This window comes from Arvicanthis niloticus, chromosome 6 (genome assembly GCF_011762505.2).
Source record: "Arvicanthis niloticus isolate mArvNil1 chromosome 6, mArvNil1.pat.X, whole genome shotgun sequence".
Lineage (NCBI taxonomy): Eukaryota > Metazoa > Chordata > Mammalia > Rodentia > Muridae > Arvicanthis > Arvicanthis niloticus.
In genome coordinates this window covers 51,283,112-51,310,507 of record NC_047663.1, presented here as the reverse complement: position 1 = coordinate 51,310,507, position 27,396 = coordinate 51,283,112, and the positions used below count along the sequence as shown (strand labels likewise).

Genomic DNA, 27,396 nt, shown 5'->3' with positions numbered 1-27,396 from the left:
CAGAGGCTCCTGATTAGATACCCCGTTCCCTATGACACTGTCATCAGTGGCTCTCGTGAGGTCCTATGGTATTTCCTGTAAACCTCCTTTATCTATGGCATGACTACCTACTACCAAGCATGGGTGACTCTTTCAAGGGTGCAATCTGGGGCTTAGTCCTGACACTGTCAATCCATGTGCTCTCCAGCACCAGGTCCTAAGAAATCAAGGGAATTTCTGTATCTAAAATGATTTCAGGAGCTGCAGAGATAACTCAATAGTTAAGTTCCCAGCATTCACATGGACGCTAGCCACCTTCTGTAAGTCCAGTTCCAGAGGATCTGATACTTTCCTCTGGCCTCTTCCAACACTGCATGAACACAGTATGCAGACATGCATGGCAAGCAAAGCACTCATACACATGAAATAAAAATATTTTAAAAAATGATTCCTTCACTGGGGATAGTGGTACACTGCCTATAGTCACCATCCGCATGATACTGAGGCAGGAGGATAATGAATTTGAGGCCAGTCTGATCTCCATAGAACAACATTGCCTGCAAAAGCCAAAATAAATAAATAAATAAATAAATAAAATAGATTCCTTATAGTAAAGTTGACAGAAACACACCTTGAGCCAGTTCACATAATAAAAACATTCCGAGGGGTGACCAGACAGGTCTGTATGTTCAGGTCCAGTGTCAAGACTTAGGCTCTTTAGTTTTCTCTTCTCTTTCCTCTATATTTCACATTCCAACAGGCTGGCCTTACAGTACCTTCATCACCTCAACAAAAGCAGAACTTCTTTGGTCTCAGAATAAGAACAAAACCAAGTGAAAATGGGAGCCAAGCACTGTGGCCCATGCCTCGATCCCAGCACTCAAGAGGCAGAGGCAGGCGGGTCTTCATGAGTTTGAGGCCGGCCTGGTGTACATAGCAAGTTCCAGGCCATCTGTGTCTAAATAGTAAGATGAAGACGAAGATGAAGAGGAAGAGGAAGAGGAAGGAGGAGGAGGAGGAGAAAAGAAAGAAAGAGAGAGAGAGAGAAGAAGAAGAAGAGAAGAGAAAAGAAAAGAGAAACAAACGCCCACATGTTACATCACCTGTAACTTCAGTGTGTGGAACTAATCTCCTCCTCTGGCTTTTGCAGACCTGAGGCACACAAGTGCGTCACAGATACACATGCAGGCAAAATACTCACACACATAAAACTGAAGCTAAATGGAGAGAAAACACACAGCCATGACTAAATCACTGAGTCCAGAGACTGAATGCTTGGGTCCACTCTGAGAAACAGAAAAGGGCACAGAAACAAAATTTAAGAGCTGGGCAGTGGTGGCACACACCTTAAATCACAGCACTCAGGAGACAGAGGCAGGTGAATCTCTGAATTCAAGGCCAACCTGGTCTACAGAGTGAGTTCCAGGACAGTCATGGCTACACAGAGAAACCCTGTCATGAAAAAAAACAAAACAAAACAAAAAATTTTGAGAAGAAGAAATAAATAAGAAATCGTTAGTATCCCTTTTTGTTTTTTCAGATAAAGCCTTACAATGTAACTCAGTGTCTTAGTTAGGGTTTCCATTGCTGCAGAGAAACACCGTGACCAAAAAGCAAGTTGGGGAGTGTTGGGGTTCAGGAATCACCACACAAACCACACGAACATCCATCTCAGTTAAGCAAGAATAGTTTATTGAACGCACGCCTCAAGACTGAATGTTCAGGACCGCAAAAAGGACTTGGAAGCCTAACTGTGGCACCAGTCTGTCCTCAGGACATGCTTTTATAGGAAAAATCAGGTTCAGAAGTTTAAAAGCAAGCAGTGAAGTGGCACACCATTTTTGGCTCACTAGACAGAGTATCATTAGCTAACCTATAAGCTGATTGGTCCTAGGTGAAGTAAGAGGAAAGGCATGGCTAGTCAGCTGGACAGTTCCAGTCCATTGAGATAACAGCATAAATATTGTAATCCTAACTGTTTGGCTTTTTAGTAGCATTCTTCAGTGTCAGCTATGGATAATTACTTCTGGGAAGTGAAGTCTGAGAACCTGAACTTAATTTCATCTTATGAACACAATGGAAACTGAATACAAAATGGCTGCAGTTATGCTAAAAGGAGCAGGCCTCCACATGGAGGAAAGGGTTTGTTCAACTTATACTTTCAGCAGACAGAGTCCATCATTGAAAGAAGCCAGGACAGGAACTCAAGCAGGACTAGAACCTGGAGGCAGGAGCTGATGCAGAGGCCATGGTGATGCTCACTGGCTTGCTTCTGGTGGCTTGCTCAGCCTGCTTTCTTATAGAACCCAGGATCACCAGCCCAGAAATGGCACCACCTAGCATGAGCTGGGGCCTTCCCCACTGATCGTTAATTGAGAAAATGGATCTCATGGAGGTCTTTTCTCAACTCCTTCCTCTCTGATGACTCTAACTTGTGTCAAGTTGACATACAAAACCAGCCAGTTCACCCAGGTGGACCTCAAACACAGGCTCTTCCTGACATCCCTCAGTTACTAGTGTGAGCCCCTGCCTGGCTACACTGTAGTCTTTTTAGTTTCTTTACAGAAAAACCTCTTCCTGTGGGACAGAAATCATGAGGCCACCGTACATCTGTCCAGCACTTCCTCATTGACAAGGCTTTCTAACTGGTCCCATCAAATCCTTACAAACAGCTCTCTGGGCAAGTGGCTTCAGCCAACCTTTTTCACAGATGGAACAACTGAGACTTCCAGAGGTGGAGGGTTTGGCTGAGTCTTCAAGTAGATGAGGAGGGGCTGTAAAAATGTGTACACAGACCAAGGATGAAGATGCTGACCCCATTCGTCTTCCCTTGTTCGACCAGCTCCCTCAGGTCCTATTGCCACACATCCCCTCTTTCCCTACCAGCCTCAGCCCCTCCACCTCCTCAGGGCCTCTCTCTTATCATTGCAATTCTACCTGCCACTCCTCTCCTCAGACCTTTGCTCTGAGCTCCAGCCTGTTTGCCTCCGGAGCCTGGCACTTCCCGCTCACTTTCACTCCGCTCCTGCCTTTCAGAAGCCTCAGACATGTGTACTGGAAAGTGTGCTCGCTGCCTGGGGCTCTCCCTCATCCCTCTCTCCCTGGTCTGCATCGTGGCCAACGCCCTCCTGCTGGTACCTGATGGGAAGACCACCTGGACGGATGGCAACCTCAGCTTGCAAGTTTGGCTCATGGGTGGCTTCATTGGAGGGGGCTTGATGGTGAGAACGCCGGAGCACTGGCCAGGGCCCTGGGGCCCGAGCTAAGGGACCGTGGATAGAATGGAGAAGAAAAGAGGGGAAAGGATTCATGTGCTCTGGATGAAATGGCAAGGGCTTAGTGGGGATTAGGGGTCTGTCCATCTGCTCACATACAGTAACCATTCTGTAGAAGGTCCTGGAGGAGTCCTAGCGTCCTGAGCTGAGTGTCTGAGGAATGGGAGGAAGGAAGGACTTCCCTGCCAGGTGGGAGCAAGTTCTCTGTGCCCCACCTTGTCTCTACTACTGAACACATGCTTTAAAAAAAAAAAACCCAAAAAACAAAACAAACAAACAAACAAACAAACAACCCCCATTATGAAGGTAGAACTTAGTTGTGCGAGAAGTTTCAGGACAGTGTCATAACCCACTGGAAAAGCTTAGTGCCCAGAACAACCTCTGCAGCCAGGCTGATATCTCAGATTCGACACTCCACCAGCCAGCTCCATGTTGCTCTCCCTCTCTTCCATGGCTGTACCTTCTCAGCGTATCTTCTAGAATCCCCAGTCTGTACTAAGCGCTAGGACTAATAATCCTGGAGCTAGGTCAGTATTTTAGAGTAGATGTTTCAGTCTTCCTACAGACTAGGGAAGAGCCAGACTAGTGCATGCCTTTAGTCCCAGCACTCCAGAGGCAAATGCAATTGAATCTCAGAGGCTAGCCTGGTCTACTGAGCAAGTTTTGGGACAACCAGAGCCACACAGGAAAAAAAAAAAAAAAAAAAAAAAAAAAAAAAAAAAAAAAAAAAAGTCTTGAAAAACCAAAAGCAAAAAAATGCAAGGAAAGGAGAAACACAAATATTCTATCTAGATTTTACCCATCTTCCAACTCCATCCCATTTAGAGAATTTTCTTTTTCATTTTTTACTTTCTGTTTGTTTATTTAGAAGCAACATCCTGTTTGTATGTCAGGCCAGCTGGGGACTCTTTATATAGCCCAGGCCAGTCTAGAACTTGAATTCTTCCTGCCTGAACCTCTCAAGTGCAGGCCTGTGCTACCATGCCTGACCTTTTGGGGGAACTTGTGGGTGTTAACCTTGTGTATCATTTTCCCACCTTTAGTACAACCGGCTGTTGAACTTCTGTGGAGAGGCTGCGCTTTGGCCCCCTCTGCTGGCCACATTTTTAGTCTTTATTACTGAATGGAGATTCCCTCTCCCGAGGCAGCTCCCTTCCCTCAGCTCCCTTCCCTCGCCCTCTGATACGTTTTCTGCTCTCTTCTTCCCTTCCCTTTCCTTCTGACATCATGTTTTCTACTCTCTACCTCCTGCATGGATTCTGGTGGTGTATTTTCATTGTTTCGTTTTTTTGCTTTTTTTGACACAGGATCTCACCTGGTGATCCTGACTGACCTAGACATCATTATGTAGACCAGGCTAGCATTAAGTTCACAGAGATCCATCTGCAGAGGCAGATGTGTGCCACCACCCCCACACGGTTTTTGTGGTACTTGTCTTGTTGTCCTGTTTGGTTTTGTTCATCATCTTTGCTTTGAGCTCACTGTGTAGCTGAGGGTAGATTTGAACCCTGGAAGCTACTTCCCTCCTAAATGCTGGGACTATAGCCATGCATCACTAGGCCCAACTTTTTTTTCTTTTTAGTTTTTAAAAGTCAAGGTCATACGAAACCCAGTATGTCTTGAACTGACTCTATAACCAAGGATGAAGCTTAAAGCCCCGGATCTTCTATTTCCTCCAAAACACTGGAATTGTGAGCAAACAAGACTGCACCTGACTCTCAGCTGTCTGAAGACTACAGCAGAGCTGAGAGTTTAAGCCGGCTTATGTAAGAGGCAACACAGAGACCCTTCCTTTAAAAGGAGTAGAGTGTGGGAGAGATGGCTCAGTGGTTAAGGGCACTTGCAGTTGCTAGATGTAGTGGCACATGCCACCTATCACTTGGTAGACAGAGGCAGGTGGATCTCTGTGAGTTTCAAGACCAGCCTGGTCTGTGGAGCTCCAAGACAACCAGGGCTATACAGAGAGACTATGTCTCAAAAGACAGACACACAGACAGACAGACAGACAGACAGACAGACAGACACTTGCTGCTCTTACAGAGGAACCAAGTTTGGATCCCAGCACCCATATGAAGACTTAACTACCTATAACTCCAGTTCCAGGCAAGGACATGGACACCAGGCACAGGTGTGGTACACATATATACATAAAGCCACTCACACATATTCATAAAATAAAAATAAATCTTTTTTATATGTGTGTGTGGATATTTACCTACATGTATGCCTGTGCATCACACTCGTGTCTGGTACCCACAGGGATCAGAAGTCCATCAGATCCTTTGAAACTGGAATTGCATATGATTGTGAGCTTCCATGTGGGTGCTGGGAATTGACCCCAGGTCCTCTGGATGGATAATCAGTGCTCTTAACCACTGAGCCTTCTCTTCAGCACCCATAAATCTGAGAGAGAGAGAGAGAGAGAGAGAGAGAGAGAGAGAGAGAGAGAGAGAGAATCTATTAGGGAGGCAGAGGACACCTTCCTCCTGGAAGGGGAGTATGGGCTTCGTGCGTGAAAGAGTTAAAAGGAATAAGAGGTTTAGACGCCATTGAAGTCAGCCCTGGTATAAGGGGGTCAAAATCTCCCAGCCTAGGTGAATTGATGGATATTTTTCCACTGAAGAAGACAAGACAAAAGGCAAATGAATTTGGGGACTATTGTGAGGTTGGCATAAGGCTTGCTGAGTCTGTTAAAACTAAGACATTCAAATGAGCGTATCCTTTGGGCAGTTTAATATGGCTGTCTGGGTGCCTGGAAGTGACTATTAACAGGTGAGTGGCTACCTGGGTGGTATGAGCTTCATGATGAAGGTCACAAGGGGGAAAAAGACGAGAAGACTGACTCTTAGGAAGTCCTGCGATCCAAGGCAGAGTCTGAGCAGAGCCTTATACAGTCAATCACCAAGCCTGCTCATCGCACCTTCTAACCACACAATCCTATGGTACCATTGAAGATGTGTGTCAGCATGGGGCATTCTCTCTGACCCAGCCATGACAAAACCATCTGAGAACGGTCTTTTGAGATAGGTCTTGCAAATCCACTTTATAAGTGACAAAGCTGATACCCTGAGAAAGTAATAGAAATTCATAGAAAGTAATCAATTCTCTTTCAGGTAGGAACCTACCATGTGCAATATTTGTGCAGAATATATATTGTACCCCCCTCACTCAAGCTACTAAGCTACTAAGACAGCTGTAGTATACTGAACCCAACCCTCCAGGAAGCTATAATCTGGATAGAGATAAGGCAGGCATAGAAATAATTTTACATTAAGGTCGAGTCCAACAGCCATTCGGAAAAGCATAGATAAGGTTGTACAGTCCAAAGGGCTCAGGGCATCATGGGCAGCTTCCCTGAGATGGACAATGAAGCAAGTACAGCCTTGAGGACCTAGGAGAACCTGCTATCACCAACTCTCATCCCACAGGTGCTGTGTCCTGGAATTTCAGCAGTCCGGGCAGGAGGGAAGGGCTGCTGCGGTGCAGGTTGCTGTGGCAACCGCTGCAGGGTAAGAACCAAATTCACAAGTTTAGGTATTGGGTTCTGATCCCTTCCTCAGAACCGAAGCGCTGTCTACATGCAGCCTCTAGGAGGTCTCAGGTGCCACATCCCTTCCAGTCTTGGGTCTTAAACAAACCTGACCAGAGGTGGGTAATAAATAAGCCCCATGAACTTCCACAGTAGATGGCTTTTAGGATTCACCTAACTTCAAACCCAAGGTTTAAAGACAAATGTATTTTTAGGCTGGCTGAACAGGAGTGCTGCGATATGTGGGAGGGATCGGGCATGGGTGTCTGTCCAAGGGAGGAGGTGGGCTTTCCCTTTCCTAACCTTTCCACGCCCCATCTAGATGCTGCGCTCTGTCTTCTCCTCCGCCTTTGGGATACTTGGTGCCATCTACTGCCTGGCAGTGGCGGGAGCTGGGCTCCGAATTGGACCGAAATGCTTAATAGACAACAAGTGGGACTACCACTTCCAAGAAACCCAGTAAGTCCTTACTTTGTATTTGTATGCCCTGTTCTGTGCCTCTCTCCACCTGCTCTCTTCCTAAGTGGTCCAGAAATGGTGGACCAGACTGAGCTCCTAAAGAATTCTTTCCAAATGAGCCATCTAGCCCTTTACAGACCTTAGTAGATCCTTGCACTGGGTGGTGGTAGGGCCTGCTGTGTGAGCAGTTTCTCTTAAATGACCCTGTTCATCCACAGAGGCGCTTACTTGCAAAATGACACTCTTTGGAATTTATGTGAGGCGCCACCTCACGTGGTACCTTGGAATGTTACACTCTTCTCAATTCTGGTGGTCGCCTCAAGTCTGGAAACAGTGCTGTGTGGAATACAGCTGGTGAATGCAACCATTGGCGTGTTGTGTGGTGATTGCCGGAAAAAGGGGGTATGACCGATTGGGGCACAGTTGGGGGTGGGGGACTAAGAAATCCTGTTTGCTCTTGGCTTCCTCTTTACTCTTTCTTTCTTTCTTTCTTTTTTTGCAGGGTGCAGCTCACTGAGTTCCATGGGCCACCCCTAATACCCCATTTCTGGAAGTCTGAGTGGTCACCCACTCCCTGGTTGGCTAGGAAAAAAAAACCCACACATACACACTTTTATTGTTTAATATCTTCCTTAGTGGAATTAAGTGCCCTGAGCACCCTTCCCCAGTTCTGGTTTAGCCTTTGAAAGGAGTGTACATAGGCCTTCAGAGATATGTGTCTAGGATTGGGCTTCTATGTGGACCCTCACTGCACCCCCAACCCCCACCCCATCTTGTTATTCTCTTAACAACAACAACAACATAGCTATTGTTCTGGAAATAAAATTCTGTGTTCTCAAGGAAGTTAATGTGCCAAATGATGGAAGACAAGCAATTTTTAATTTAATTTTTTTTTACATTCATGTGTGTATGTATGTGTGTGTCAGAGAACCAACTTGTAGGAACTGGTTCTTATACCATGTGTGTGCTGTCCTCAGGCTTAGCACCAAGCAGCTTTACCTACTGAATGCCCACTCTCCACTGTTGAGGAAAAGCCTCAGGTCATGAGGTCATGAGGTCATGAGGTCATGAGGTCATGAGGTCATGAGGTCATGAGGAATTGAGTCAGACTGTGCTGGGCAAATAGATCCAAGCCATAAAGAACAGCTTAGCCCCAGACTGACCCTTCTGCTTTACCTGCAGAAACAAAATATGCTCAGGTACTGGAAACAACTCACCCTGGGGTAGTGAAACTCCCCCTTTCACTCCCCACCCTCCCCCTTCCCCCCCACCCCTCACCCCTCCACACACAAACATAATCTGTAATTTCCTGGTAGCTCCCTGTTATACAAAGAGTCTGTCTGTCTCGCTTTTCTTTTTTTTTTTCTTTTTATTTATTTTATTATTAATTAATTTATTTTTGTCTCGCTTTTCTTACATCCACCATTGGCAAGTTCTTTTTAAAGAAGTAAAGGATGATTTCAGTTGATGGGAAATGTTGATAGGTCTCTAACCAGAGACAAATGGTTAACAAAACTGACTACTTAATATATCAAAGTGGACCTGGCTACCAGGTTCTCCCAGTACCCCTCAGTCCCTACCTGTTACAGAGTACTGGCTGGCATACCCTCCTCCTAAACATCTTCAGCCCAGGGATTGGGCTGCCATTCCCAGCTGCCCTTCCCTATATAATTGTCCCCCCTCTTTTTTTTGGACTACTATTTACCCTCCTGGTCTCTTGGTCTGGCTCTCCCATGTCCCCTCCCCACCCTCCTGGAACACCCGAATCCCTGGGCTCAGGGTCATGTTCACTCTAGACTGTGCCAGCTGTCCCTGCCTCTGGCCATACACCTTCCTTTTATCTACAACAAACCTTCTCCCCTGTCATGCCTAGGAGCAGTCATTGTGTTTTATAAAAAAGAAAAAAGAAGCAGGGATGTTTGGAGGGGTCATATGGTACAGGGAAAGGGGGTTCCTCTGCGGACCCATGCTGAGGGATCCCTTCCCCCGGGGGTGCCAGCCACATGAGTGTGATATAACACATGAGTATAGTGTAGAAATAGAGTTTACTTAGGGCATTGGGAGGAGAGTTGAGTGGATAGTAGAGACAGCGAGAGAGAGAGAGAGAGAGAGAGAGAGAGAGAGAGAGAGAGAGAAGAGTAAAGGCTGGCTATGAACATGTGGAGAGAGACAGGGGGGAAGGGAGTGGGAAAAGAAGGGACAGAGGGGGAAGAGGGTAAGAAAGCAAGCAAAGAGTATGGGAGGGGGGAGCAAGCAGCCCCTTTTATACTGAGTCAGGCATACCTGGCTATTGCCAGGTAACTGTGAGGCGGAGGCTAGAAGGAATGCTAGGAGTCATGTCTTTCCTTTTTTATTCAGTAAACATTTTAAAAACATGTTGGTAATGAGATACTTATTGACTAGTAAGAAGAAATACTTGTCATGATAGGGAAAGTCTAACTCTGAGTATAGATAGCTGGGGGATTCCAGGCTGAAAAAACAGCATGAAAATAAAAGTCTGGATGACAATTTCTGTTTAGGAAAGCCGCTACTTAAAACTTGCAAGGTGAGGTGGGGATGAAACAGGTGGTGGAAAGTGTGGGAAAAGATTCTTTAGTCTCAAAGCTCTAAAAATGAGCATGCAAAGCCATTTGCTCTACCATGTGGTTAGTTACTGGCTCTGTGAGTGCCTCCCACCCACCTGGGGACTTCCAAACCAGGTGCACACCCCATCTGACCACCCAAACCTGGGAAGTTCCACCAAGTGCTACCAATAAGGGGTAGATTGTGTCTCTTCATCTAGTCTCTCTGAGTACAGGGTTTGGGAGTGGACACAACTTCCATCCCACTCCTTTATCCGGAGTCACTGATGGTTCGCAAGGGAGACAACTTGGGCTCTTAAAGGGGACATTTTATCTACAGATGTCCTCAGAGAGCCAAGGCCCAAAAGTCCATGTGTTCAAGTTCTTTGTTCTGAACTATATGACCTAAACCCCTGAAGCCAAACCTGAATGCAGGCTTTGAGCCATGCCTGATCAAGAAAGAAGAGTCGAGGAAGCAGGCAGCTTATTGTCTCTAAATCAAGGGACAGCAAAGCCAAGACCAAGCAGCTTTAATAGTAAGAGGCAGTACTGTGTGAGCGACAGCATCAGCTGTTACAGCAGAATATTCTGACGTCATTAAGTGCAGTGTCATCTCGGAGGCCTCTAGGCTTCTGGATTTTGGTCTGCAAGCCACAGACACCTTTGGGACATGAGTCGCTCCACTCTCCGTAGTCTCCCCAGCTCAGGCCTGGGCCCTCCAGCTCTACACCGTCTGAGCAACGGAAGCGCACGTTGTTCACTCCAGTGTTGTCCCCAGGAAATGTAAATGGCTCCACCCGAAGGCAGAAAGCCACTAGGAAGCTAGTACCAGGACACCACAGAGGCTCGCTCCATGAGCCCCAGCTGCAAGAGAAGGAGTTGTAATGGCTCCTCAAGCACCTCCTACCCACCCCCCGGACGTCCAAACCCTGCACAGTTGATAAGGGATGGGCTAGGTCTAATCTCCTGTGTTTCCCTGAGTACCCGGGTGTAGGTGAACTTCCACCCCACACCTCTATAACCTTAATGGAGTTTATCTCAGAAAATGGCATTAACAGAAGGGAAGGGGTATACCTTTGTACTGGGAGAGTGTCCTTCTCACTGGGGAGTGAACCTAGAGCTTTACAAACTCTAGATAAATGCTTTCTATCCCATTGGGGTTTTTTTTGTTTGTTTGTTTGTTTTTTGTTTTGTTTTGTTTTGTTTTTGTCTCTAATCTCACCTTCCAGACTGGGACTCCACGACATGGGTGTTCTGCTGTGCATTTCCTCGAGTGCAGTGTAGCCGGATCCCGTTCAAGGCTGTGTCATCTCCAGGAACACCTTGAGGGGGCTCCACCTAGGTCAGGAGGGAAGCAAAAGTGAGGCCCACTGAGGGGATTCTCCTTCTCATTTTCAGCTCTGTAATTTGGCACATCTTTGCCCTTTCTGAAACCCAGGTCTGAACCTTCACCTTGACAGAGAACCCACTGGCAAAGTATCCATCAGGACACATCTCAGGCCAGGCCCAGTCACCCCAGGTACCGCCATTGGTCACGTCAACAATCGATGCATATCGTGGTTCTACATGAATAATCTTCTGTGCATGTCCATAGCACATCACCCCCAGCAGCAGTAGCAGCCTGGCTTCAGCTTGCAACTCCATCCTGCTTTACTATGAATCTGGTCACTTAGGTGGATTTATATCAGTCCTGCCCCTATCAAGAGTCAGGATGCAGCTCTATGCCAGCCCTGTTCTTTCGTGGCTCAGATTGCGGAAGAATGACCAGGATTAAGTGACATTCAAAACTAATCTGTTCCAATACAGGAATACGGAAGATTTGAGGCCCCCAGGAGTTAGGGAAGGAGGGGCAGCAAAAGCCATTGAGTTTAAATTAGCGCCTACCGAATACTTTCCACTAGCTGTGATCTGCACTCTGCAGCCATATTTCATGTAATCACTGCAAGGATTGTAGAAGATAGAAATTATATTTCCTAGTTAGTCGATGAGAGAGCTGCAAGTGACTTGCTTCCCCACCCCACCCCCGCCCCAGTAAACCGAGGGAAATCCCAGCACTGGGAATGGGAGCCAAGGCTGGAGACCACGGTGATCTAGGAAAATCTGCCAGGACAGGATTAGGCAGGGGACAGTGTGAGGATGAGAGGCAACTTTACAGGAAGTGAAAAATAATACCGTTAACATAGACCAAGTCTGTGAAGGATAGGGGCTGGGAAAAGGTCTTTTTAAGGCTGTGGCCCTATTCTTTGAGAATCTTGGACACCAATACACCCAGGGAGACAGGGTCTCCCTCTGTAACCTGGGTTGTTATGAAATACTGTGTGTGCTGTTTCACTTAGGGTTTCTACTCCTGCAACGAAGCATCATGACCAACAGCAGGTTGAGGGAGAGTTTATTTGGCTCATACACCCACTAAAGGAACTCTAGCAGGGCAGGAACCTAGAGGCAGAAGCTAATGAGAGGCCATGGAGGGGTGCTGCTTACTGGCTTGCTCCTCGAGGCTTGCTCATCCTGCTCACCAGCCCAGGGAAGGGCACCATCCACAGTAGACTGGGCCCTCCTCCATCAATCACTAATTAAGAAAATGCCTTACAAACTTGCCCGAAGCCATATCTTATGGAGGCATTTTCTTAATTGAGGTTCCCTCCTATTTAAGATAACTTTAGCTCCTGTCAAGTTGACATAAAATTCAACACAGTAGCCCAGGCTGACTTTGAATTTTTAATCATCCTCCTAGCGTAGCCTCCCAAGTGCTAGGATTACTAGCATGAGGTACCACATCCAGTGAGACAGGAATAATTCTAAGACCTTATAGACAAGAACTGAGATAACTAAAAACAAATGAGGCTGTTCTTCCTCTGCTTCTTGTATTCTTTAAGACACGATGAAATGCCATTCACTATGTAGCCAAGGCTGACCTAGAACTCTTGACTCTTCTGTCTTGGCCTCCTGGGTTCTGGCATTCCATCCTCTTACCTTGCCTTGCTTAATAGTCTTGAATCTTTTCCCAGACTGCCTTTCCTTCTATGACCAGCAGATGGACCCCTAATTCACAAAACAAGAAAAAAACCTGGTTAGATTTGTTAGGGGGCACCACCCCTGATCAGCTGACCTCATACACATTCCTCTGTTTCTTTAATGCATATTTATTTACAAGGCATTTAGTTCAAGAAATATTCTAAATTGCCAGAAGGTGACCAAGAAAAGTAAGGTGCTTGGCTAAGTCTAGTGGCTCAAGTCCGTGTATGATCACAGAGGCTCAAATAGCTAAGTCGGAGGATAGAAAGTTCAAAATCAGCCTGGGATGTAGGGCATGATAATGCATGTCTTTAATCCCAGCACTCAGGAGGCAGAGGCAAGCAGATCTCTGTGAGTTTGAGGCCAGTCTGATCTATATAGTGAGTTCCAGGACAGTTGGGATATGCAGAGAGACTCTGTCTCAACAAACAAGTAAGTATGTACGTAAGTAAATAAATAAGATAAACCAGGGCTCTGTAAAGCGACCCTGTCTCAAACAAGCAAATTAATAAATAAATAAATAAAATTAACCTGAACAGTTTAGATTGTGTCTCAAAAACAAAAAGGAAAAGGGGAAATAGTGGGGTTCAATGATGTTTACAACTCAATGCTAGAGTTGCTTCCCTACTTGTCTTCGCCAAAGTTCACATTCTGGGGGAAGACAGAAGACTCTCCCCAGTGAACCTTGAGCTGTGCTTACACACACACACACACACACACACACACACACACACACACAAAGTATTACGGAATGAACCTACAATCTTGCACATTCTAGGAAGACACTCTACCACTGAACTATATCCCTAACCTATTTTATACTTTTTTTTTAAAGATTTCTTTATTTCATTTATATGAGTACACTGTAGCTGTCTTCAGACACACCAGAAGAGGGCATTAGATCCCATTACAGATGGTTGTGAGCCACCATGTGGTTGCTAGGAGTTGAACTCAGGACCTCTAGAAGAGCAAGCAGCCAGTTCTCTTAACCACTGAGTCATCTCTCCAGCCCCATATTATAATTTTTTTCTAAATTAAACTATTTCTAATGTTTTTCACAGAACAAGGCTTGATTTTTATTATTTTAAAAAAGCTTAATATTTATTTAGTTTTCTGACTATATTCGTGCCTTCAACACTTACACACTGGTTTTCTGTTCTTCAGTAAGGGAAGTACACTAGATCCTGTCATGGATACATTTAGCACCAGTGGAATCACCATATACCCTGCTACATCTTTGTTGTTTTAGGCAATGTCATTAGGACTTCAGGTCTCAGAGCACAAACTCCTCACTCAGTCTTCCTAGGCTTACACCATGTGTGGATTTTGGTGCTTTCCCAAGTTTCTTGGAATAAAGATTAACAATTCTGTTACCAGGGGTTCTGGATAGCCATTGTTTGTTAGAGTCTGTACTACAGGGAAACCTACAACGGTATGTCACATGCTGGGCCATGGTATGTCATATGCTGGGCCATGGTTTGTCACATGCTGGGCCATGGTATACCACATGCTGGGCCATGGTATGCTACGTGCTGGGCCATAGTATGCCACATGCTGGGCCATGGTATGTCACATGCTGGGCCATGGTATGTCACATGCTGGGCCATGCTAAGCATTGCCAAACATTATTACTGGAGTTGAAATGGCCTTTTTTATAAAAATTTCTAAGACACAGTCTAGATAAGTTATCCAGGTTGGCCTTGAACTTCTGATATTCCTACTTCAGCCTCCCAAATTACATGAAGACCTGGGCTGCTGTGCCCACCTATGAAAATACTTTTGTATTCTGGGGGGTCTAGTATAGGGCCTGACATAGGAAAGTAACGATGGATTTAATGAACAAAATGCTAATGAGAAGCTCAAACAATTAAATCATAATGTCCAGGAGTCGCTGAAGGAAGACCCCAGACTCAAATCGTATGCAAAGGCAAGGAGCATTTATTCTGCAGAATTTACCAGCATGCAGGGATCACAACAAAATGGCAATGACTTGAGGGGCTTGCAAGGCCCCCTTTTATGCAGGCCTATGGGAATTCTCCAGAAGGATTAGGTAACCTCTAATATTATTGGTAGGGGTCAAAGCAGTAACATTAGTACCATTTTCATTGGTTGCTAAGTTAGTTCTATTATGATTGGTGAGACCTTGAAGAATTTTGGAAACCAGCTCAGTTCTGGCCTTGTGATCTCCAGCTAGGTGTCTCAGGAGCTGACTCGGCTCCAGACTCATCCTCCCTCAGTCAGGCCATAGTTGGCTCAAGGTCCTTTGTCAGTGACTCCTTCTGAGAAGCCCAGTATGCTTCCTAGGGAATTGAAAATTTTATTCCCAAGGTTTCCAGACCTCTCAGTAAGAACGTAAAAGAAAAGAACCTAACGTCCCATCATCGGGCCTTAAGAATAAGTAAGATGTATTGGGCAACTGTGATCAGCTTTCCACTTGGAATGTTTTCACATGAGTTATCACTTGATCCTCACATGAGATTTATAAAGACCCATTATCTGCAGTTTACAGTGGTTTCATGCCCAGAGTTTAAGTGGAAACCACCAGACGCTGCCTCTTACTACAAGCTAGCCCCACAGGTAGAGGCAATGCAGGGACAGGTCACATACTATGTCCCCTAAATCTTCACTAGGTCTCTCATCCCAGGAGCTGACCTCTAGGGCAAAGGACAAAGGGGAGGGGGCCTTGATAGGTTAATCATTAACCCTCTGCACCTCTGGACACCACAGGAAGAGAAAGGCCACCACCTAGCTGGGTGAGGTGTGCCAGCGATGGCCATGGGGGTCTTACTGTCCCCAGCCCTGGGACGCTGGTTTCGCCATGCAATTCCTTTCGCTATCTTCATGCTGTTACTTCTTTACACCAGTGTATGGCTCTTCCATGAGTGGCCCTTTGCGGTACCAGTTCAGAGAACCCAGCAGTCTGGCCTGTGGGAACTCAAGCTCCCTTCTTCTCCAGTCTTCACCTCCCTGCTTCCCTTCACTGCAGGTGTCTTACCAGGCTGCAGCCCTGGGGTGCAGTCCTGCAATCCAGAGGGACCGCTACCTTCCCAGGTATGTTTGAGTTTTAAGGCCAGAGTCTGGGAACTCCAAACAAGGAAACGAGGGAATCAGACTGAGAATCTAATGAAAGATGGCTCCTCCCTCTCTGTTCCCTTCCCCCTTCAAATGTCAAGAATAACCAGGAGGAACCCCAGCTAAACCTGAGGGACATTCATCAGAGCCCAACAGTCGCTAGGTAGGCCTAGCAGGCTAGGAACTTTTCATATATCTCTCATATCTATCTCCCAGATTGGCCCAGCGCTCAGACCCCTAGTGGTCCCAGAGAAGGAAGAGCCTCCCTGTCTGGGGCCTCATGGGGGGCTGGGTCGCATGGTGAGCCCCTTCCTGGCCTGTATGAGCCCTGAAGGGGATGTGGTGTTGTCTCAGTATCTGGCAGGATGGCGAGAACTACTTAGGTAAGTGAGTGGTCTCCTTCCCTCAAGCCCATCTGCCGCCAAATGATTCTATGGTCTTTCTCAAGTCATCTTCCCACTTCCACCACCAAACAGGTTCCTAACTCCCCTTGGCTCTGTCTTCGCCTTTGCCACCAGCGAGGCCTTCAACAAGGTGACGGACCTCGAGGCTCGAGTGCAAGGCCCCGATGCTTCGCACTACACATCGCTGATGACTATGGCGACGTGGGAGCGGCGAACAGAATTGCTAAAGAGTCTGGGGACCGAACCTCCGCACCCAGCGGGGCCCTCGGGCTCTCGAACGCTGCTTTTGCTGCATCGCGCGCTGCGCTGGTCCCAGCTCTGCCTCCACAGGGTGGCGACAGGGACGACCGGAGGTCCAGATGCCGGCACGCAGTGCGGGGACGCCTACAACACAGCCCTGGCCCCGCACCATCCATGGCTTATCCGTCAGGCCGCTCGCCTAGCGATCTTGACCCTCCCGAGTCGCGGTCGCCTGCTCCAACTGGCGTGTCCCGGAACCGGAGAGGCGGACGCGCGGGTTGCTTTGGCCCGGGCCGCCCGCGTCCTGGAGGATGTGTACAATCGTACCCAGGGCCTGCTGGCAGGCCACGGCCTGCTCCAGCTGGTTTGATGGCCGCGGCATCAGGAGACTGATCAGGAAAGCATTTCTGGGGAGGGATCTACGTACTATGTTATCGGTGGCCCGGGTAGCGGTCCTCCTCCGTGACGTCACCACAGTTAAGGCCCGCCCTCCAGTAGAGCGGGCCCCAGTGATGTATGAGATCCTCTCATCTTCAGCCTCAGGAAGCTGGAAGAAGCAATGAGGAATAAAGAATTCTTTAGTAGCTGTCGGCATCCGGCGTTATGTATGATGACTGTAGAATTAGCTTAAGGTGGGGGCTGGGGGTGTGTGTCGGGAATATCTGTTATCCCTGTTCTCTGTATCTGAAGGACTCATATTCTCCTGAGCTCATTTCAGCTGCTCCATGGCTTCAGTTGCCAGCTCTATACCAAGTCTCAGTCCAAATCTGCCCTGCACACAGCCAACACAGCATGTCCCACCTGAGTTCTACCTTCCTCCACCAGAAGTACATTTACTTCTGTGTTCTGTCTCCAACTGAAGCCTGTGCATCATGCCTCTCACCAAACAGGCTCTCCACAAAGTGGTTATCAAAGGTCACCTTGGTCACTTCCATACTAGTGAATGTGAAAGAAATAAACCATTTCCTAGCCTAACTCCCAAACTGTAACTCAAATCTACTTTTTTCTGAACTCCAGAACTCTATATATCCAGCTGGATATTTGGCATGTCCACTTGGATGTCAACTAGGTACAGCACACCTAACAGACTGAGTTTCTAATGCTTTCTTCTAAAATATTACCTTCATAGTCATGTTAGCTCCGTAAGGAATTCTATTTTTCCAGGTCCTCAGATCCAAAATCTTGTTAAACTGACTTCCTCCATACCAACATTGAATCTATGGAAATCTGACTACTTCCCACATCTCCCAAGTTTCTTTGCCTAAGTCAGCTTTATGTATCATCTGGATTATCTTCTCCTTTCTTACAGTTGTACTGTCACTAAACTACAAAAGGTGATTCATTTGTTTGTTTGCTCAGGTTTTGTTGTTGTTTTGAGACTGAGTTTTTCTTTTTTTTTCCTTGTGTAGCCCTTGGTGTCCTTGAACTTGCTTTGCAGACCAGGCTGGCCTGGAACTCACAGAGATCAGCCTTCCTCTGCCTCCTGAGTGCTGAGATTAAAGGCACATGCCACCACTGCCCGGCAAAATGTCAATATTGGGGGCTAGAGAAATGGCTTAGCCAGTAAAGTACTTGAGGTGAGAACCAGGGTTAGGATCCTTGTCACCACATGAAAGCAGGGTGGACATGGCAACTTACCAGCAAAAGGAATGTAGAGGGAGGAGAATCGGGAGTTCAAAGTCAACCTGAGCTGCATAGCAAGTTTGAGACTTCATGAGATCCTATCTTTAAAAAAAAAAAAAAAAAAAAAATCAGAAAAGGCAAGCCTGGTAGTTTGTAATCTCAGGGATTTGTGATCTCAGCAACTTGGGAGGCTCAGACAACAGTGCCACAAGCCAGTGCTTGCCTGGGACCTGCCTAGGCTACAGATTAGTTCAAGGCTAGCTTTCAAAACCTAGGGAGACATTGCCTCAAAATTTTTAAAAAGGTCATCAGAAGCCTGGGATGTCCCTTAGTGAGTGACAGAGTGTTTGCCTAGCATTCATGCACAAGGTTCTGGGTTTGAACTCAACAACAAAAGCAAAACAAAAACAAAAATCTTAGAAAATAGTGTATTGATGCAAGGATTTGGGGTGTTACTGCAGAAACACAACCAACCAAAGGGGAAAAAAATGACTAGATTTGACTTCACCAAAATTTTAAACTTAATTTTTTTTTTAAACATTTGGTTATTTGTTGGGGGAGAGGAGGGTGCATTGGAATCACAGTGATTGTATAGAGGTCAGAAGACAACTCGCAGGTGTTGGTTTTCTCCTTCCACCATAAGGGACAAGCACCTTTACTGACTGAGCTATTTGCTTGCCAAAATTTGAAAACTTTTCGCTATAATTCAATGGTAGAAAAATATCTGCAAATCATATATGTGATGTTTCTAGTACCTAAAATATAAAAGTAACACAATACAATAATAAAGACTCGGGCAATTCTTTTTTTTTTAATGGGCAAGAACCTTGAACGGACATTGCTTCAAAGAAGATACACAAATGCCTCACTAGCCATGGAAATATACTTAACTAATCTTTCGGAGAAAACAAATCAAAATCACACGATCACACCCACATGCACTAGAATGGCAGGATTTTAAAATATAATACATTGGTAAGAATGGGTAAAGGTGGGAACCCTCAGATATGGCAGGTGTGATTGTCAAGGGGTATAGACGCTCCAGAAAACAATTGTGGCTTCTTCAAAAGTTCTTGTGGGACCGGGAAAATCAACTACTAGCATACACTGCTAAGTATGTACCTAATGAAAACACGACCTGACCATTCTAATTTGTACTCGTATCGTGTGGGCTCTTTGAACCAGGACACCAATCAGGTTATAGTATATCCAATCTGTTAACATTGCGACACAACTTTGTTATTTACAAAACCTTCATACTCCAGACTATACAATCGAGTTACAAAAAAACAAAAACAAAAGCCACCACCAACAAAACACACACACACACACACAAACCTTATAATGCTTATTAATGTAAATTAGGCTTCATTTGCAACTATCCTTAGCCTCTGGGTGCCTCAAGCACTTAGTTAGAGACATCTTTAAGAGAAGAGGCTCCGCCCCTCTTTCCCCTCTCTATACCCGCCTTTTTTTTTTTTTGTAATTTGACACACTGCCGTAAAGTGCTCACTGTCGCAAACGAGCAGTTTTTTTACCTTGTATTTTTCCCTTCTGCCGTCAACCAACTTCACTCCCAGAAGGCCACAGAGACGTACTAAAGAGAGTGACGGAGCGCTTTACGACGGTTGCTTTGTGGCAGCAGTAGCAGAGGAAGATGGCGGCCGCCTTAGCTGTTCATGGAGCGGGATCTGCACCGGCCTTTGGGCCGGAGGCTCTCACCCCAGACTGGGAAAACCGAGAAGTCTCCACAGGGGTGAGGAAAGAGCCAGAGTTCAGAAGACATGTGCTAGGCCTGACGGGAGGGAAAATATGAAACCCGAGTGGGTTTGGGCTTAGTGTGTTGGGGGAGAGGCGCAGTGTTGCTCTGCGAGAGGGAGAGGGATTCCTTGCATGCTGGAGTGGGGCGATACCTTTCGTGGTGAGAGGTGAACAGCGGACTGAAGCATAAGATTCTGAATCCTGGGGTTTGGAGATTGGAGTTTTTATATTCCCTGAAGTGTTGAGCCCCCATCAGATTTGATAATAGGTTCCCAGAGCACGAGTTTTGTATTATAGAATCCGGGTCAAGAATCATTGAGGTTGATCTATGCTCGAGAATGTGGTAAGGCTAAAAAATTTACCCTTTTTACGCTCTTTATTTTTCCCAGACCACGATCATGGCTGTGCAATTTAATGGGGGCGTGGTTCTAGGAGCAGACTCCCGAACAACCACTGGGTGAGCTCAAAACAGAAAGTCTTCCCGTTTCCCCTACTTCATACATACGCCCCATTCCTGCCTGCCAGCCCATCCTTACCCTCCTCAGACCACTGTGGCAGGAGAAGTTTCTCCTCTACCTGGAGATACTAAGGGTTTGTTCCCAATTCTGTGGCTCCATTCCCCTCACCCTTTGGTGAAGTACTGATAAAGGTCTCTTCTCCATTCATCGGGCTTCATTTTCCATAAGGACTAATAGGTAGTAACAGTGTTGCTATCCCCGAAGCTGGAGGGAGTAGACAGTGATGTGGTGGAGGAGGGAGGCAAGTGGGCTCCTTCTCACTGTTCCGTCCTCCTGCAGGTCCTACATCGCCAATCGAGTGACTGACAAGCTGACCCCCATTCATGATCGCATCTTTTGCTGCCGGTCAGGCTCGGCAGCTGATACCCAAGCAGTAGCCGATGCTGTCACTTACCAGCTTGGTTTCCACAGGTGCTTGTGGGCAGGGGACGAACAACAATCCTTAAGGGCTCTGGAACATAAGGCACTAAAAGGCCTGACTCCAGATCCTGATGTCGTTTTCTTTGTGACCTTCCAACCCCACCTTCTAGTATTGAGCTGAACGAGCCTCCGCTAGTACACACAGCCGCCAGTCTCTTTAAGGAGATGTGTTACCGGTACAGAGAAGATCTGATGGCAGGCATCATCATTGCAGGCTGGGACCCTCAAGAAGGAGGGCAGGTCAGGCCCTCCTCGCTAGAACACTGGAGTCATACCTTTGATGCTCCACCCCCTCAGCCATTTTGTGTGTGTCCGTCCTGTATGCACGTATTCTTGTGGGTGTCTGCATGTAGTTGGAGGTGTATTTGTGTGGAGGTCTGCCAGGGTTGTTGTCTTCCTCTTGACCTGGTCTCACTGACCATAGAGCTCACCTTTAGCTAGGCTGGCTGTCCAATGAGATCATACCCCTACACCCTTCTCCCAGAGCTGGGGTTACAGATTTACATGTCCAGCTTTTACCTAAGTGCTAGGGGGTTGAAATCAGGTCGTCACACTTGCCTTAGTAGGCCCTTTACCACCCCAGCCATCCCTAGTTCCCACTCCAAACACTTTTTTAAGTTTTTCTTTCTGTCTCTACCTCACCACTAACTTTCCCCAGACCAAAATCAGAAGGGAAAGGTGCAACTGGTGGCTTTTCTCTTCTCTCCCGTCTGGCAGGTGTACTCTGTTCCCATGGGAGGTATGATGGTAAGACAGTCCTTTGCCATCGGGGGCTCTGGGAGCTCCTATATCTATGGCTATGTTGATGCTACCTATCGGGAAGGCATGACCAAGGACGAATGTCTGCAGTTCACTGCCAATGGTGAGCATCTGTGCTTCTAACCCTGTGAACTTCAGCCCTCATTCCCAAGCCATGCCAGGATTCCTTATTTTCCACACCTAACTCCAAACCCAATTTCCTTGTTTTATCAACAGCTCTCGCTTTGGCTATGGAACGAGATGGCTCCAGTGGAGGGGTGATCCGCTTGGCAGCCATTCAAGAGTCAGGGGTAGAGCGGCAGGTGCTTCTGGGAGACCAGATCCCCAAGTTCACCATTGCCACTTTGCCACCTCCCTGAAGCCTTGTATTCTAGGGTGTTGTAAAGGATATTCATACGCAAAAGCTAATAAACAGTTTGTTAAGAGATGTTTCTGTGTGGAGCTTCTTGACTTCAAGCTTAAACTTGTCAGATCCATTGTCTTGTGCAAATTACTTCATTGAGCACGGTAGGAATTTGAGAGGCAAAGAAGGTTTATTAGTGCCCTGTTCTTTTATTATTACTATTATTATTGGATTATTTTGGGGGGTGGCTAATTGCATTCTTTTTTTTTTAATACAATAGTTTATTTTATGTGCATTGGTGTTCTGCCTGCATGTCTGTGTGGGGTGCTAGATTACTGGAACTGTAGTTACAGACAGTTGTGAGCTGCCATGCAGGTGCTGGGAATTGAAACCAGGCCTTTGAAAGAGCAGCCAGTGCTCTTAATCACTAAGCCATCTCTCCAGGCCCTTGTTCTTTTTTTGAGACTAGATCTCTTATAACTCAGTCCAGCCTTGAACTTGTGGCAATTCTCCTGCCTTTGCTTCTTGAGTGCCCAGATCACAGATGTGTACCAGCATACTTGGTCGGGAGTGGTGGTTTCTGAATCTTTCTGTTGATCATATTTATTCCACATACCCAGGTCTCTCAGCTACCAGAATGTGGTTGGTTGAGGACTGTAGCAATGGCCTAAGTCCAAGCTAGAACTTGGAATTAGGAGACTGGGGTCACCTCCCTTGCTCTGTCTGATGCTGATCCTGAGGTTAAAACTGTCCTCAGGCTGGCCTCATGATCCTCTCTTTCCCCCATCACTTAATCATCATACAGCAATGTGACTTCTTTATCTTTGGGGAAAGAGATGGACCTTGTCTACAAATGGGAATAAATTCAGATGTTGGGTGGCAAAGGGAGTGCTTTTGGATAGTTCTATAAGTCACAGTCCTCATGAGGCTGAGAATGGACCCCTTATCCTTTGCAGCTGTCCCTATTCAAACCAGGGACCTAAAGGAGCTGAGAGGTGCTTCAAACAACTCCATCTTTCCAGTCTTATTTCTCTAGTCCACTGGTGAGGGAACCATAGAAACCACATTTACAGACTTTGTTCTGAAGTAGTTTAGAGGGCAGAAAGGATTCCTATGGAAGGAGGGGAGAGGAAAAGAAAATGCCCTAACGAGCAAGTTGGGGAAGGTTGATTACAGTTCAGCCTGAGATTATCATGACAGGACTTGGTGGCAGTGTGAAGCCACTGCTTACCCTGTATGCGTGAGCAGGAAGCAGTGGATTGTGCTGCTTGACTCTATTTATTCTAGGACTCCAGCCCATGGAATGGTGGAACCTCCATTTAGGATGGGTCTACCCACCTCAGGTAACTTAATTTAGACAGTTCTTCACAGATCTGCCCAGAGGTTTGTTTCCATAGTCATTCTAAACATCAAGTTGGCAGTATAAACCATCACAAGTGGCCAGGTGTTAATTAAGTGAAAGGACAGAAAGGGCTCTCTGTCTTCACATTTAAAAAATATTTCAGCTGTTCATGCCTAAACCTGTTCTGCCTAAATCCCCTCTCTTGTACTTAACAGTCTTAAAAACTCTGAAAGTATGTAACTATCTCTGTGCCCATACGCAATCCTTCAACCATAGAGCAACCGAGATCTGTGTAAAATGAGCCATGTTGCTTCTCTGTTTCAGAGTTCTCAGTATCAGATAGAGGCAGCACTTGCCTTTAATCCTAGGCAGAGGCAGACAGGTCTCTGAGTTTAGGGTCAGCCTGGTCTACATAGGGAGTTCAGTTATCCAGGGCTACCTAGAGAGGCCCTGTTTGAAAACAATTAGTAACCACCATCCTCCAAAAAAAAAAAACAAAAACAAAAAAACCAGACATTCCTCAGTATCTTGCCATTGCACCTAGACTAGTCTACTGGCTAGTTAACCATAGTTAACCATGACTGAAACGACCAGACAAAAGCTGCCCCAGCTGGTGCTTTTCTGTTCTCTAGTATGTATGGGATTTTGTATTTAGATGTTTGCTGGGTAGATTGTGTCATTTGTTTTTGTTTTTCAATGAGATCTGCAATGAGCACAAGTGATTTACATCTTTGTCCCATTAATTTAGACAAGGGCTCTTTCTGTAGCCCAGGCTAGTCCTGAGCTTATGATCCTTCTTCACTGTCCAGAGTGCTGGGTTAGAGATATGTGCTACTATGTCCAGCTCCCCAAGTTTCTTAAGACTCTAATTCAGACTGACCTAGAACTCACCATGTAGCCCAGGCTATCCTGGAACTTGTGGCAACCCTCCTGCCTTATCTCCCAGTGTTGAGATTTTAGACAAGAGCCACCATGCCTAGGAAAACTTTATTTGTCATAGTATTTTGAGGTTTGCTGCAGAATTGAGTTTAAGTTACAGAGACTTCCTAAATATTGCTTGTCTACACACATGGGCAGCCTCCCTCATCAACATATTACACCCGAGCCAGACTGTTCTGTTAGAACCAGTGACCCACACTGACACGTCTCCGGCTTTCCCCAGCCGTCCATCACCATGGTCTCAGCTCAGAGGTCAGAGGTCACCTCATCAGGAAAGCCTTTTCTTTTCTTTCTTTTTTTTTTTTTTTTTTGGTTTTTCGAGACAGGGTTTCTCTGTATAGCCCGGGCTGTCCTGGAACTCACTCTGTAGACCAGGCCGACCTCAAACTCAGAAATCCGAACTCAGAAATCCGCCTGCCTCTGCCTCCCAAGTGCTGGGATTAAAGGCATGCACCACCGCAGCCCGGCAGGAAAGCCTTTTCTGATCTTTTCAAATTAAAAACTCTTGACCCCTGACTCATTCTCACATTGCCTTGTTTGATTTCCTGTTGGCCTGCTTGCTCTTTTAATTGTTATCTCCTGTCTGTACCAGAAAGTCACTCAGTACAAGAAGGAATTCTTCTTGGTTCATTGATAAATCATTGCCTCGCAGGGAACAGACATGACATTTTTAAAAATATATTTTAAATTTCTTCCTTGACAATTTCATGCATCTGTACAGTATGCCTTCATCGTATCCACCTCTCACTGCACCTTCTTTCTCCTCTCTAGACGCTCCTCCAATGTGTCCCTCTGAGAGAGAGAGAAAGAGAGAGAGAGAGAGAGAGAGAGAGAGAGAGAGAGAGAGGTGTACATGCCATAGCACACGTGTGGAGGTCGGGTCTAACGTTTCTTCCTACTCTGTGCACTGTGTCCACCTCCCATTTCTCTGTAGGAATGCTGGGAATACAGCTGTACTTTGAGTATCTGACATTTTACAAGGGTTTTGGTGATCAAACTCAGATGTTCAGGCTTATTCAGTAAGCATCTTTACCCACTGGGTCATCCCAACCCAGCCCTAGATAAAGAACGCCTTAATTCTACTTTCTGTCCTGTCCACCCTCACCTCCCCCAGTTCACTTTCCTCACACACAACCCTGAAGCCTGATTTCAGCAAACCTAACTGTCCTGTTAGCTGTACTTGGGATCCACCTTATGCACACCTTTCCCATTGATCAGACCCTTTCCACCTCAGCCTTGTACCCCAATAACGCTCATCCAACATTCAAATACAACCCTTTGCAACTCTGAACTAATTTAATGAGGTTATGACAGACTCGGGCCCACTGAGAATGTGGTGACAGAGGTTGCCAAGAGTTCTTGGAGGCTTGGTCCCCAGTTGTCCCTCTCAAATGGTAGAGTCATTGGCTGACGCCACATCGTGCAGCTGGTGGCGGAAGGAGAGTCGAGCTTTTCGGCTTAAGTAGGCACCAGCCCCTGGGGAGGGCAGCCCTCCACTCACAGCTGGGGCTACAGCTGGGCTAGGATCTGGAGGGGAAGCAGGTTCCAGGCCTAAAAGGGAGTCAGAAGAGGAAGAAGGGTTGGAGGGGTAGGTCAGGGTTCAACTCCGCTGCACCTCCCACCATAGCTGTGAGGAAAGCTAGAAAGGAATGACAGCAAGAGAGCCGTGGAGAGGGAGTGCCTATAGTGGGGCCAGCCTCCCCAAGATAGGGCTCGAGCTATTGTAGAGACACCCCTTCAAATCCCTCTCCTGCTCAAAAGCACCCCGGTCCTTGAAGCAGTAATTTGCTGTCACCATCTTGAAATTCTCACACTTTACCATAGACTTCCATCTTTCCATTTTGCAATACTCTCTACAAAACCTTCAGGCAGCCCCGAGGTGACGTGAGATATCCACTTCCCACCTAGGCAATAGGATCCTTCTCCTACCCTGGTCTGAAACTTTATCTCCCCACCCCAATCATGCCAGTCTGCCCTTTCCCCTCAGAACACCCCCTACCTGTTTCCCTTTCAGTTCCCCGCTGTCTCCGGCACTCACAGCATGGGAAACACCAAGCCCCCTTCAGACCCATCTCAATAGTGGAGACTGGGACTTTGGGAAGGGCCAGAAGGGACCAGGGGGAGGGGTGTGGTTTTCAAGTCCCCCCACCGTGGACAAAACTACCACTTAGCCTCAGACCGCCCGGTGATTATAGGCGCCAGGGGATAGAAGCGGGGAGAGGGAGGGGAGACAGGGTGGAGATACCCCATTCAGAAACCTACATTTGGTGCCCTTTTGATTCGGGGTTCTTTTATCCCCATGTAAAAGGAGAATGTTGGGAGGCATTTCGTGCCAGAGGCAGGCAGAGGAGCGCCATGACAATGAGAATCCAGTGCAATACCCCTCAACTTGGGGTCAGCCTACACACTGCTGGGAATGGCAATCTGTTTCGTTTGGATTTTTACTGTTGGTAACAGAATCCTGGGCCTCCTGTATGTTGGACGAGGTCTCCATCACCAAGCTCTCCCCTCTCTGCCGCCATTTTCTTTTCTTTTCAAATTTTATTTTAGGACCCACATTTATAAGGCCCAAGGCATAAAAATTCAATGCAAATACTAAGTTTTTAGCATGAGAACCTTATCCTGAGAAAGAAATGTGTTCTCACTAAATGGTCTGGTAACTCTTTTTGGTTTTGTTTTGAGACAGGGTCTTACAATGTTAACTCAGACTAGCCTGGAACTCTTGGAGATTCTCCTGTCTCAGCCTCTCACTCTTAGGATCACAGGCAAACACCACCAAACCTAGCTGATCTGGCATTGCTGTGTTGTTTGCCATTTGTCATTGCTACTGTTGTACAGTGTGGATCCCATAGTGTTGCCCAGGGTTATCTGTACAGTAGGCAAAGGCTCTGGCGCTGCTGTTACTATCCTGAGTTTACAGATGAGGAAAGGGGGTCACTAAGAGATACTGTTTTTACAATAGTGTCAGATGCTCATAAAAACACCCCAAGCCCAGTTTCCCTGTCAGTAACATCTGTTCTTTATAAGATGCATGTGGGCTTTGGGTTGGTTTTTTGAGACAGGGTTTCCCTGGGTAGCCCGGGCTGTCCTGGAACTCACTCTGTAGAACAGGCTGTAGAACAGGCTGGCCTAGAACTCACAGAGATCCACCTCCCTC

At 46.6% G+C, this 27,396-nt stretch overlaps 5 protein-coding genes across 6 annotated transcripts; 3 read left to right on the top strand and 2 right to left on the bottom strand.

Annotated features, from left to right (window-relative positions):
• The first annotated feature begins 2,950 nt into the window (after positions 1 to 2,950).
• Tm4sf5 (transmembrane 4 L six family member 5) lies at positions 2,951 to 8,085 on the top strand. The gene is made up of 5 exons (XM_034507836.2): positions 2,951 to 3,200; positions 6,683 to 6,763; positions 7,106 to 7,242; positions 7,461 to 7,644; positions 7,745 to 8,085. The coding sequence occupies exons 1-5, from the start codon at positions 3,027 to 3,029 to the stop codon at positions 7,757 to 7,759; spliced, it is 591 nt and encodes a 196-aa protein (XP_034363727.1). The 5' UTR covers positions 2,951 to 3,026; the 3' UTR covers positions 7,760 to 8,085.
• Positions 8,086 to 10,316: 2,231 nt separating this feature from the next.
• Positions 10,317 to 11,478, bottom strand: Vmo1 (vitelline membrane outer layer 1 homolog). Its single transcript, XM_034508010.2, has 3 exons — positions 11,256 to 11,478; positions 11,026 to 11,141; positions 10,317 to 10,667 (listed from the first exon to the last, which is right to left on the bottom strand). Exons 1-3 carry the CDS (start codon positions 11,445 to 11,447, stop codon positions 10,370 to 10,372), a joined length of 606 nt encoding a protein of 201 aa, XP_034363901.1. The 5' UTR covers positions 11,448 to 11,478; the 3' UTR covers positions 10,317 to 10,369.
• A 3,854-nt stretch (positions 11,479 to 15,332) lies between these two features.
• Gltpd2 (glycolipid transfer protein domain containing 2) lies at positions 15,333 to 17,118 on the top strand. Its single transcript, XM_034508011.2, has 3 exons — positions 15,333 to 15,869; positions 16,107 to 16,273; positions 16,367 to 17,118. Exons 1-3 carry the CDS (start codon positions 15,588 to 15,590, stop codon positions 16,902 to 16,904), a joined length of 987 nt encoding a protein of 328 aa, XP_034363902.1. The 5' UTR covers positions 15,333 to 15,587; the 3' UTR covers positions 16,905 to 17,118.
• A 2,630-nt stretch (positions 17,119 to 19,748) lies between these two features.
• On the top strand, positions 19,749 to 22,042 carry Psmb6 (proteasome 20S subunit beta 6). 2 transcript variants are annotated; one of them, XM_034508117.2, is made up of 6 exons: positions 19,749 to 19,913; positions 20,308 to 20,375; positions 20,716 to 20,847; positions 20,967 to 21,096; positions 21,574 to 21,718; positions 21,832 to 22,042. In XM_034508117.2, the coding sequence occupies exons 1-6, from the start codon at positions 19,815 to 19,817 to the stop codon at positions 21,972 to 21,974; spliced, it is 717 nt and encodes a 238-aa protein (XP_034364008.1). In that variant the 5' UTR covers positions 19,749 to 19,814; the 3' UTR covers positions 21,975 to 22,042. The 2 variants fall into 2 exon arrangements, with proteins under 2 accessions (XP_034364008.1, XP_034364009.1); XM_034508118.2 differs by having other exon boundaries at positions 21,812 to 22,003.
• Positions 22,043 to 25,626: 3,584 nt separating this feature from the next.
• C6H17orf114 (chromosome 6 C17orf114 homolog) lies at positions 25,627 to 26,311 on the bottom strand. The gene is made up of 2 exons (XM_076935243.1): positions 26,239 to 26,311; positions 25,627 to 25,790 (listed from the first exon to the last, which is right to left on the bottom strand). Exons 1-2 carry the CDS (start codon positions 26,309 to 26,311, stop codon positions 25,627 to 25,629), a joined length of 237 nt encoding a protein of 78 aa, XP_076791358.1.
• Between the last annotated feature and the right edge of the window lie 1,085 nt (positions 26,312 to 27,396).

What these genes read in the sequence shown, in the direction of transcription:
- Tm4sf5 (XM_034507836.2), top strand. Translation starts at nt 3,027, where the DNA reads ATGTGTACTGGAAAGTGTGCTCGCTGCCTGGGGCTCTCCCTCATCCCT. An exon ending in TCATTGGAGGGGGCTTGATG is followed by an intron (nt 3,201 to 6,682) that starts GTGAGAACGCCG and finishes CTCATCCCACAG; the next exon opens with GTGCTGTGTCCTGGAATTTC. An exon ending in TACCACTTCCAAGAAACCCA is followed by an intron (nt 7,243 to 7,460) that starts GTAAGTCCTTAC and finishes GTTCATCCACAG; the next exon opens with AGGCGCTTACTTGCAAAATG.
- Vmo1 (XM_034508010.2), bottom strand. Translation starts at nt 11,447, where the DNA reads ATGGAGTTGCAAGCTGAAGCCAGGCTGCTACTGCTGCTGGGGGTGATG. An exon ending in CCAGTGGGTTCTCTGTCAAG is followed by an intron (nt 11,142 to 11,255) that starts GTGAAGGTTCAG and finishes CTCCTGACCTAG; the next exon opens with GTGGAGCCCCCTCAAGGTGT. An exon ending in GTGGAGTCCCAGTCTGGAAG is followed by an intron (nt 10,668 to 11,025) that starts GTGAGATTAGAG and finishes CTTCTCTTGCAG; the next exon opens with CTGGGGCTCATGGAGCGAGC.
- Gltpd2 (XM_034508011.2), top strand. Translation starts at nt 15,588, where the DNA reads ATGGCCATGGGGGTCTTACTGTCCCCAGCCCTGGGACGCTGGTTTCGC. An exon ending in AGGGACCGCTACCTTCCCAG is followed by an intron (nt 15,870 to 16,106) that starts GTATGTTTGAGT and finishes TCTATCTCCCAG; the next exon opens with ATTGGCCCAGCGCTCAGACC. An exon ending in GGATGGCGAGAACTACTTAG is followed by an intron (nt 16,274 to 16,366) that starts GTAAGTGAGTGG and finishes ACCACCAAACAG; the next exon opens with GTTCCTAACTCCCCTTGGCT.
- Psmb6 (XM_034508117.2), top strand. Translation starts at nt 19,815, where the DNA reads ATGGCGGCCGCCTTAGCTGTTCATGGAGCGGGATCTGCACCGGCCTTT. An exon ending in GACTCCCGAACAACCACTGG is followed by an intron (nt 20,376 to 20,715) that starts GTGAGCTCAAAA and finishes GTCCTCCTGCAG; the next exon opens with GTCCTACATCGCCAATCGAG. An exon ending in TACCAGCTTGGTTTCCACAG is followed by an intron (nt 20,848 to 20,966) that starts GTGCTTGTGGGC and finishes CCCACCTTCTAG; the next exon opens with TATTGAGCTGAACGAGCCTC.
- C6H17orf114 (XM_076935243.1), bottom strand. Translation starts at nt 26,311, where the DNA reads ATGGGTCTGAAGGGGGCTTGGTGTTTCCCATGCTGTGAGTGCCGGAGA. An exon ending in GGGAACTGAAAGGGAAACAG is followed by an intron (nt 25,791 to 26,238) that starts GTAGGGGGTGTT and finishes ACTCCCTTTTAG; the next exon opens with GCCTGGAACCTGCTTCCCCT.